The sequence below is a fragment of the Taeniopygia guttata genome, chromosome 4 (assembly GCF_048771995.1).
Source record: "Taeniopygia guttata chromosome 4, bTaeGut7.mat, whole genome shotgun sequence".
NCBI classification, from domain to species: domain Eukaryota; kingdom Metazoa; phylum Chordata; class Aves; order Passeriformes; family Estrildidae; genus Taeniopygia; species Taeniopygia guttata.
In genome coordinates this window covers 68,952,696-68,962,931 of record NC_133028.1, presented here as the reverse complement: position 1 = coordinate 68,962,931, position 10,236 = coordinate 68,952,696, and the positions used below count along the sequence as shown (strand labels likewise).

Sequence of the window (10,236 nt, the reverse complement as noted above, 5' to 3'; positions counted from 1 at the left end):
AGCTGGCACAGAAGTCTGGGGGTTTTCTCCTGCGCTTGCTTGGTGCCATTTGCATCTCTGGGGTAGTTGGGACTTCCCAGAAACTGTCCCCGCCATGGGGCTGCTATTTTTGTATGGCTGTCCCTTCAGCAGATCGCTGCTCCCCAGAGGTCCCCAAGATGGGCTGGGGAGGCAGGAATGTTGGATTTAGGTTTCTTAAAAGTCTTCTTTAATTTCTCTTGTTCTTGCTCCCAGCCTTTCTCCATCTTCCTTATCCAATCCCTTTCAAAGCTCCCTCTTACCATATTCCCTTCTTTAGCCCTTAGCTCACCAAATACTTCTAAAGATGCCAGAGCAGGTTTCTCACCTGCTTGCAGAGGAGTCATGACCAGACACCACTCTGCTGTCTCTAAAAATGGGCCAAACCCACAATTTTGTCCCCTTGCATCAGCAGCAAGTCGTGCATCTTCACTTAAAGACAGCAAGTAAGAGTGAGCTCGATGTGTTGTTCACCCAACCTAATTTTGAACCGATTTCGTTAGGTTTTGTCTAATTCTGGTGCTCTCACGTTGACACTGAAGTATGTGTGGGTTTCAGGTTTCTCGGGTTTCGGCAGGAAGCATCTTTATCTTTGAGGCAGGTGATGGACCACAAGCCACAGTGGTGAAGATTCACTGCAGTTGGGGTTTTTGGGGGATAAAAAACAAACACAGTTGTTTTTTTTTTTCCTCTCCTGCAAGTGAGTTGTGGGCAAAGGAGAGGTAAGCTGAAAAATCACTTTCTCTCAAGTCATTCTCTTTGAGAGGTTTGTTTGCTGCAGATGTTTGTGATGCAGCCTCTTGTGAATCCTCCCTGAAGGGCTGGAGAGCCGCATCTCCTCGGCACTGACGTCAGGGTTGGGTTTTTGCCCATCCTGGTAAACATGGGAAAGGTTTTCCATGTTGCCTTTAGGTGCTGCTTGCACCACTGTTTTTTGGAGTTCTCTGACTTAGGTACCACAGGAAGGATTAAAAAGTATTACAGGTGTAAAAAAATATTACAAAAATCCAATAAGAATTAGATAAAAAATTACTAAAATCAAAGTCTTGCCTGCACAGGGGCAGAAACAGAGAAGCTGTGAGGGTGTTTTGGATGTGTTTCAGTTGAAGCTGGCCTGGATGACACCACACATCCCTACTTGTGGGCCACTCTTCCGAATTCCTGGCATCCAGGAAGCAGTCAGCTTAACTGCAGTCAGGGCTCACATCCTCACCCTGCTTCTCCCTTTGCAAAATTACCGTTTGTTGTGCAGAAATATCAGCCACAGCCACGACTGCGGCTTTTCCTTCTGAGAAACCAACCCAGTGTTCATCAGTACACCTCTAATCCATCACAGCCCACTCACAGACCCTCTCAAAATCCATCCAGCTGATGCTTCTGTAGCTTTTGCTTCTTTCCAGGACAGGCAGGAGGTGGATACCTGCCCACAAATCAGGAGTGTGATCTGGCTCATCTTGGTCCATCCATGGCATGTGTCCAGGGGTAATAATTTTTTTTTTTTTTCTTGTACCAATTTCATTAAGCACTGCCAGTAATGTTGTTGGATTCCTCCAGTCCTGGAAGAGCAGCAGCTGAATACTGCAGCTCTATCTTTTCTGGGGAAAGTTGCTTTCACTTGTTTTTTCCCCAGCTCTAAAAAGCAGGATAGTTTTGTAGTCAGGAACTTTAAAAAGATTTTCAGATGTCTTTTATGCCTCCACAGCATTTTGCATAGATGAGCAGTCACCTGCCTGATAAATTGCTCCCTTTCCCATCATTTTTTTCCAAGAGACTCCTGCCACAACCCAGCAAAACTAGTCCTTGGTTGTGTTCCTTCTAATAATTCTCTGCAAGGAAGTTGAAACCTCTGAAAGGGTAAAACAAAACCCAGTTTTAAGGCCATCTCCTCTTCCATTGCTGTGACAGCAAGGCACCCATTCTTTCCCATTTCTTTTTAGGAGTTTGGGAATAGCTCTTTCATGAGCTATTGTCCCAGGCTTCTCTGTTACCCTGCTGTGACCTCTGTGACCTGACAGGGAGTTAAACTCCCCAGTCATCTCTTGGACAAGCACTTCACAAGACTTTTGGACCTATCTCAGAGGAAAAAATCAAGGTTTTCAAAGCGAGATGCTTAGCTTGAGTTTGAGTAGAAGACTTTTTTTTTATATTTACTATTTTTGGTAATAGCTATATAAAATGCTGATGTGATTTGAAAGCTCCAAATTACAACATTATCACACCACCACATCTCTTTTCTTCTGCCTCTTCCTTCCTCCTTGCCTCACCACATATCCCCTTCCCCTTTTGCTTCCCCACTGGTGAGTTTGCCAAATTTATTTAGGGCAAAGCCCCCATCTCACCAACACCCAAGGGCACAGGGTGCTCCTGTGGCCATCCTGGGTGAGTTACTCGCCCAGCCAAGTGGGAAATTGGAAATATTTGAGTGCAAGCATAAAGCAGGAGGTCATGGTGGTTTTTCTGTGGCATGGCATGAGGCGTTTTTGCTGATGAGAGAGGCAATAAAAATAGCGTGGGGAAAATATAGCCCCATGAAAGAAATATGTAAATGTCCAAATATGCTAAAAACCCCCCTGCTTAGTCAGGGGCTTGCACTCTGCTTTCATTCTGGCTTTTTTTTTGTGGCTCAGGGGTAAATGCTCAAGGGAATGAAGGGTGATGTGGGTGACAAGGCATGGGGGAGATGTGTGGGAAATCCAAACATCGCACTGCGTCTCAATGGCTGGTTTTAGTTAAAAATATTGACCACTGAGCTTCTGGGCTGGCTATGGGGAGCATCTGAGAAATGACATCACCTCTGTCTGTGCTCTTCTGGCTGGGTGTGACTGCTGAGGTGTGAATTCTGTGCCTGTGTGGGAGCGTGACCCTCCTTGATAAATAGGGCTGTTTGTGTGCCTGGTCCCGCGGAGCATCGAGCCTTCCCTGAGGATGGGGGCCCCCCTGCTCCCCTGGCTGCTGCTGCTGCTGCTGGTGATGTCCCACTCTGCCCATGCAGGTGAGCTTCAGCTGCCTTTGCTGGCATGATCCTGTGCCAGGAGCGACTGGGGAGCTTGGGATCCTGCTGCCTGTTTAGCTGAGGGCTTGCCTTGTTGTTTGCCAGGGAAAAAGCACAGCCATCCTTTGCAGGGCTCTGGTTCAGCTTTTGGGAGCTGTGTGGGAGCAGGGAACTGAAGCAGAGGCACAGGTGGAAGCCTCTCACCGTGGTCCCTGCTGTGCTGTCAGTGAAAACAGGGAAGGGGGATTCCCTTTGGCTCCTGGAGCTGCTGCATCCTTGTCAGCACAGCTTGTAAGCTGCCACCTTCTCTCTCTCTCAGCCATCCTGGAGGTGAACGGGAACCTGAGCTGTAGGTGTGCCAAGACAACTTCAGAATACATCAGTCCCAAGAAATATGAGAGCATTGAGATAAGGCCCGTGGGCAGCAGCTGCAGGCGCGTGGAGATCATGTAAGTGCCGTGGGCTCTGCTGCTGCCACCATCCTGCTTCGCTGCTGCCACCATCCTGCTTCTCTGCTGCCTTGCTGGAAACGAAACCTTTCCAAAAATGCCACCTGCTTGCTTGCTGAAAAACATCAGGTGCAGAAATGCAGGTCCCCAGGGCCTAAAGGAATCTCTCCAGCAGGGGAAAGCCTGGTTTCCTCCAGCTGGAGCAGGGGTGTTTGCAGCCTGGAGGAAGCACTTCAGAAACTGAGGCAGCATGAGCCATAAGAAATTTTCATAGATTTTTCTAGCTGCTCCAGAAAATCTTGTCTTTGAGCATTTTTCTGGGCTTCAAGTCTCTGCTCCACCTAGGAATATTGTTGAGTCTTGCTTGTTTCCTAGCCATGCTGTGGCTTTCTCTCTCTCTGCAGCTTTCTAGTCATTGGTGCTATGAGCAAAAGCTGAGTCTTCCCCATCAGCTCTGACTGCTTGAGTCCCTGCCTTTGGAGGGGATGGGAATGCTCAGGAACTCTCCTTACATTTCAGAATTAAATTAAGAACCTCAGGGAAGGTGTGTGTGAATCCCGAAGCCCCCTGGGTGAAGAAGCTGCTGAAGCGCATTGCCAGCACGTAAGTTGTTGGATGGAAACTCATTTGGCTCAGGAGTCCCTGGACAGCATCCCAGCACATCCATGGTTCTGAGAAGCTCTCATGGGCCCAGGAGAGCTGCTGCTGTCCAAAGGACCCACTTTCAAAGCAATGAGGGGCAACACTTTGCTGTGCAAAGCAGTGTTCAGCCCAACACGACCCATCTGTGGGTCATGCTAGCCCTGGCTTGCACACTCTAAGTGCTGCACTTAGAGTTTGGGGGAAAAACATGAGGGGAGAGGTGGCAGGAGCAGGGTTTGCTCGTGGCAGGTGCAGTAGGGTGTTGATGCTAGTAAAGCTGCCCTTCTTGGCCATGCCTGTGCTGGGTTTGTGGCCATCCTGGCGACTGATGCCTGCCCTAGGGAAACGGCAGTGACTTCCCTCAGCTAGGGCAGGAGCTTCCTCTCCTGGAGCCACTTTTCTGTGTTCACACGTTTCTCCTCCTTCTGCTTTTCACAGGAAGAAAAAATAGGTTTCCTGCTAAGGAAGTTGGTGCCCAGAGCTCCAGGGTGGGCTGGCAGATGATGCCCAGGTGTGCAGACCTGGCTGCTCCTCATTTGATCCTCTCTTCCTCCCCTTCCTGAAAGTCTCATGTCTGGCTCTGGTGGCAGTGGCTGTGGGGAGGGTGGCTCAGTGCTGGCCTCAGCCCTGTGGCAGGGGTTCTCCCCTGCTCTTGGTCCCTGGATCAGCGTGAATATGAATCCTTCATTTATTTAGTTGCCTGTGGACTGCAAAACTGTTCCTTCTCGGGGGCTGCTCCTGCTTCTTTAGGAATGACTTTGTGGCTTTTTCCATGTGAAGTGCTCAGCAACAGAGTGTGTGTCTGAGGGTTGTGTGGCATGTCCTGTTCCAGAAGCTCAAGTCCAATAAAATTCAGGGGTTTTTTTTCTGTTGTATTTTCCATGGATCTCCTAGCTTTGAAGCTATGTATGACATGGAATCATAGCTGGGATTAGAAGTGACCTCAAAGCCCGTCCAGTCCCACCCCCTGCCATGAGCAGGGACATCTTCCACTATCACAGGTTGTTCCAGGTCCTGTCCAGCCTGGCATTGGACACCTCCAGGGATACAGGGGCAGCCACAGCTTCTCTGTGCCAGGGCCTCGCACCCTCTCAGGGAATTATTTCCCCCCACTATCCTATCCAACCCTGCCCTCTGGCATTATGAAGCCTTTCCCTCTTGTTAGGAGTCCTTTCCATCATAACCTGTTATTTCCCCTGGTGGTGATTTGAGGGCACGATATTGGTGGTAGGGAGATGGGACAATCCAGCCAAAGTGCCTCACATCCAAGTGATGGTGCTGGGATTTACAGGTGGCTGTAAGGCTTTACAAACCAGTCAGGAAATATGTTGGGAATGGGCATGAGGTCACTTGGCAGAGTTTTGGGGTAAAAAAAATCAAATACAAACGTCACCAGGGTGCTGCTGAGCTCTGCCTTGCAGGGGGGGCAAGGTGTTTGTAGGAGAAATGAGTTATTCCTGATGATGCAGGACAGAAAAGCACCCTAGAAAACCTCCGGGTTGGTGGGGCTGTGAGCACTAAGAACGAAGTTGGAGGAAACGACCGAGAAAGGAAGGGGAAAGCAGAGCCGGTTTCGGGAAGCTGGGCCCCCTGCCAAGCCCCAAGCCACGTTTTATCGGCCGTCAGCAGCGACAGGGGTCGGGCAAAACCGCGACCCCGGGGCCTCCCGTGCCGCCTCACTTCTCCTATTTCCCAGCTCAAATAGAGGGATGCTGCGGTGCCCGAGGCTGGGGCCGGCATGGCTGTGCGGGCAGCCCTGCTGCTGGCACTGCTGCTGCTGCTGTCCTACCGCCCTGGGGATGCAGGTGAGGCTTGCCGGGTTTGGGGTGCGTGATCCCGGTGGGACGTGGCAGGAGATGCCTTGCCCGGGGAGGGTTTTGGGGGTGATGCACGATATGATGCCGTGCACCCCTCCAGCAATCCTGGAAGCCAACGGCAACCTGAGCTGCCGCTGCCTCAAGAGCACCCGAGCCTTCATCCCGCCGGAGAGGTACAGCAGCATCGAGGTGTGGCCCGTGGGGAGCAGCTGCCGGCGCCCCGAGGTGGTGTAAGTGGCTCCTGGGGGTGTGCACCCTCTGCTCTGCCCATCCTCCCTGACCTGCTCCGGTTTCGTGCTCATTTTCCTCGTAAGAAGGGTGGGAGGCTCTGCAGGAGGGGAAGTGATGTGTCTGAAAGGCCGCGTGTTTCCTAGGATTAAGCTAAAGAGCCTGAAGAGGGTCTGCGTGGATCCTGACACCCCTTGGATGAAGAAACTTTTGCAGGACCTCCCTCACCTGTAAGCTCTTCTTTCCCCCTGAGCACCAGGGGCATCCTGTGGGAACCTGTCTTCACACATTCCTCCCCCTTCTGCTTTTGGCAGGAGGAAGAAAAAGGCTCCCCGCTGAGGAAGCTGCCAGATGTGCTGGGCCCAAAGCTGCCTCCCTTCCCCATCCTGCTGTTGCCTTAGCCCAGTCCAGAGGGGAGCATGCTGCTGCCTGAGCCCCTTTTAATGCATTTAAACCCTTAAAAATGCCCATCGCTGCTTCCAGCCTCTCCCATCCCTTAGCCATGCTCTGGGTGTCCCTTTTGGGCATGGCTCAGCAGGCCCAATAAAGGTGGCAGCCCTCTCTCACTGTCCCTTGCCTCCCTTCATTTGGCGTGCTTGGGGTGGGGGAGGCATGGGGGGCACCAACCTTTGGCCAAAATCACGGCGGGTTTGAGGAGGTGGCCATGGCTTTTTCTGCTTTTTTTTTTGGCTGGCCACGTGCAGCCAAGGGAAGCGAGGGCAGGGAAGTTGAGGCGTGGGGCTGCCCCTTTGTCCTGCCCCCTTTGTCCTGCCCCTTTGGCGCTTCCCAGCCCGGAGGGGGTTGTGGAATCCCCCTGGGGCCAGGGGCTGGCTATAAAGCAGCCCTGGCACAGCTCGGGGAGGGTGGTGAGGATGCAGCTGCTGCCAGTCCTGGTGCTGGCCCTGCTGCTGCTCCTGAGCAGTTCGGTGCCGGCGGGCGGTGAGTCCCTTTGGGTGTCTGTCCATCCATGGCCCCTCCAAACGCCTGGACAGGGGCATTGAGTGTCTCAGATGGGGCTGAGCGTGGGTTTTATCTGTGGGTTTCAGCTGCTTCCCTTTCAGACCCCCATAAAATTTGAGTGCTTGGTGGGTGGGCAATGGGTTTAGTTCATAAAATGTTGGTTTAGTTTTCCAACTCTGCAGCTAAACCCCTTCCATATGCAGGAAAAGAAGCTTTGAGGCTGTGCTGGGAGGGATGGACCCTGCTGCAAACCCCATGAACAGCAGCCTGTGGGTGTCAGGGATGGGATGGGATAATGGGGAGGGGGATAGTGTCCCCATGTGCCTCCCCCACGGGGGGCCGAGACCTGGTGTGGGCTGCCCTGGGGCACAGGTGTGTCACTGGAGAGCCTGCTGACCAACATGAGGTGCAAGTGCATCAGATCCACCGCCCACGTCATCAACCTGGGGCTGATCCTCACCATCGACGTGACCCCGCCGGGCATTCACTGCAGGAGGAAGGAGGTCATGTAAGTGCAAAGCCTGGAAACCAATCCCTGCTAATTGCTCCTTTGTGTACTGCTGCAGAAGTATGTGGAGGGGGGAAGCCCACAAATATTGGGGTGACTCTTGCTTCCCAGTTTCAAGTGGGTTCCTCCCTTGCAGCCTCACCCTGAAGAAGAACAAGCGGGTGTGCGTGACCCCCGAGGCACCCTGGATCCAGCTGCTCATCCACAAGCTGATGCAGAGGTACGTGATTCCCAGAGGCTGGAAAACACCCAGCATCCCTGACACCTTGGTAGGACCATCCCTTCTCCCTGACCCGCCCGGTTTCCTTTCTTTCCTCCCACAAAATCTGCAGGAACAGCACCAAAAAAGCACTGCTGCGACCACGGCGGGAAGCACCGTGCTGCCGGCCCCCTTGGAGAACCCCCACCCCATCCCTCCCACTGGCCAGCTCCCAGGAATCCACCGTTACGAATTCCTCGTGGGACAGCAGTGACACAACCCCCCTGCCCTGAGACACGCTGGGTTGAGTGGCACAATGCTGCTGCTTCCTCTGCTCCCGGCGTTTTGGCAGGGGCAGGAGCCTTTCCCTGCTTTCCCCTGGGGCACCCGCTACTTCCTTCTCTTTTGGGTGCCTGTGCTGTTCCCACATGCAACCACAGCCCATCCTGGGTGCCACCAATAAAAGGATGAATGTGCTCCTGCTGTGGCAGCTCTTTCTGCCTAGATCTGTGTAAAAATTGGGATTTTTGGAGTGGGGACTTAGGCTGGACTGCGGCATTGGGTGCTTCTGAATGCGCCGCCTTTCCTCTGCTCTGGGATTTGGTGCCTTTTCCTGACGGCTACTGGCAGGAGCAAGTAATTGCAGGAGTTGGATACGGTCTGCTACTGGTCTGGGCTGTGGAAACACAGGAGTGGGCAATTTCCCAGTGTCTGGCTGAGGCTTTCTGTGGATTCCCATTTCCTAGCCTGGCACAGCAATCAGCGTGCCTTGGCCACACAGACTGAGGTGACGTAGGTGTGACTTGGGACCCCTTGCAGGATTATCCCTGCTTACGATCTGCCTTGGCCATTCAGGGAGGAGGTGTTTAAGGTCTGCAGGAATCAAATCCATTTGTGTTGCCCACCCACCCCCACTGGATGCCAAAAATGTGGCCCTGGGCAGTGGCAAGCTGGGAAACACCCACCCAAGGCTCTGTATCCCCCTCCTTCCTGCCCTGTGCCCCTCAGGAAGGATAAGAATGGTTGCAAAAGGACTATTTGTTGACTCCAGAATGATGTGGAAGTACACAGGTGGATATTTAGCCCTAGCCATTGTGGGTGAGCAATATCCCATCTCCACAGTGAGCAAATTCTTTTTTAAAAAAAGGTAATTTTTAAAGGGAAGGGAGACCTAGTTCAGGGGTTTGATGACCTCCCTTTCCCCAGCTGCCCGAAGATCCAGGGCAAGCAGTTTCCCACACGATCTCAAATGTGAAGCAAAGCTGCTATTCCCATGAAGCAGGGCATAAATCCCCCAAAAACTGTAGTGTAAGCATGCCCGGGAGTGACACTGCAGCTGCCCCTGCTCTTTTCAGGGACGGGACTTCCCGGCTGCAAAGGCAACACGCAAGAAAGAAAGCTGACTTAAAACCCCCCTGAGCTCTCAAAGCAACCACTACAAGGTGGCGTGGGAGCCTCCAAAGAGGATGGATGAACCCCAGCACTGGGATCACTCTCACCTTCACCATTCCCACAGGGAGGGGTTGTGCCGTACCTGGATCTAGAGGTTTATAATCTCCATGTAAAATTATTTCTAATTCAAGCGAGTTCTTGGCTGATGCTTGCCAGAGAGGATTTAAGATGTGAGTGGTTCCCACCAGGTTCTCTTAGGACATGTGTCACCTTGGAACACCAAAGGGTGAGGGGGAGGGAGTGTGCGTGACCAAACTTGTGTAAGGTTCAGTCTCCTTAAGAGTGAAAGAAGGAAGCAGAAATATTCAGCTACATTGTACAAAATTCTCTTTTTTATATATATATATGTATATATATATATACACACACAAAAAACCATATTGGACAGATTCACCAGACTGAGTTCTTTAAAAAGTTGCTTGTAGAAGGGCGTTGGATTTTGCTTTCTCTGCTGGCTTTAGGCAGTGCTGTTGCTTGGGAGTGGACACCAGGCACTATGTTTTGGGAAGCAAACGGAGGCAGTGAGGAACAGGGAAGGGCTTGGGGCCTTTTTTCCAGGTATTGCCTGCAACATGCTGGGAACCAAGGCTGGGAAAAAAAGCACCATCCCCTCTCTGCTCCTGCTAGGAAGGGAAAACCAGGAGGAAAACAGGAGGGAGCCATACTGGAGAGGCAGGTAAACATGTGCGTTGACTGAAACACATACAAAACTGGGTTTTTTTGTGCAATGTCTGTTAAAAAACCATTTTTGTGTTAAAAACTACACAGCGTGACGAGCTTTGGGAGTGCAGCAGAGAAAATCCAGTGGAACACCTTCCTGCAACGGAACACTTCCATCGCTAGAAACCCAAGGAAAATCCAGCTGGAGCAGCTTACAATGTTTGCCAGGGTTTGTGTTTTCCCATCCCTGTCCTCTCCCACCCCCACATTACAAAACATTGGTGCTGGGTTTTGATTTTTATTACTAAATG

At 51.9% G+C, this 10,236-nt stretch overlaps 3 protein-coding genes across 3 annotated transcripts; all 3 read left to right on the top strand.

Annotated features, from left to right (window-relative positions):
* The first annotated feature begins 2,841 nt into the window (after positions 1-2,841).
* On the top strand, positions 2,842-4,969 carry LOC101233771 (interleukin-8). The gene is made up of 4 exons (XM_030272178.4): positions 2,842-3,010; positions 3,330-3,459; positions 3,979-4,062; positions 4,540-4,969. The coding sequence occupies exons 1-4, from the start codon at positions 2,944-2,946 to the stop codon at positions 4,550-4,552; spliced, it is 294 nt and encodes a 97-aa protein (XP_030128038.1). The 5' UTR covers positions 2,842-2,943; the 3' UTR covers positions 4,553-4,969.
* A 518-nt stretch (positions 4,970-5,487) lies between these two features.
* On the top strand, positions 5,488-6,709 carry LOC105759181 (alveolar macrophage chemotactic factor). The gene is made up of 4 exons (XM_012573259.5): positions 5,488-5,906; positions 6,019-6,148; positions 6,293-6,376; positions 6,461-6,709. Exons 1-4 carry the CDS (start codon positions 5,840-5,842, stop codon positions 6,483-6,485), a joined length of 306 nt encoding a protein of 101 aa, XP_012428713.2. The 5' UTR covers positions 5,488-5,839; the 3' UTR covers positions 6,486-6,709.
* Positions 6,710-6,891: 182 nt separating this feature from the next.
* On the top strand, positions 6,892-8,296 carry LOC115495109 (C-X-C motif chemokine 2). The gene is made up of 4 exons (XM_030272176.4): positions 6,892-7,085; positions 7,479-7,614; positions 7,751-7,834; positions 7,947-8,296. The coding sequence occupies exons 1-4, from the start codon at positions 7,019-7,021 to the stop codon at positions 8,104-8,106; spliced, it is 447 nt and encodes a 148-aa protein (XP_030128036.4). The 5' UTR covers positions 6,892-7,018; the 3' UTR covers positions 8,107-8,296.
* The last annotated feature ends 1,940 nt before the right edge of the window (positions 8,297-10,236 follow it).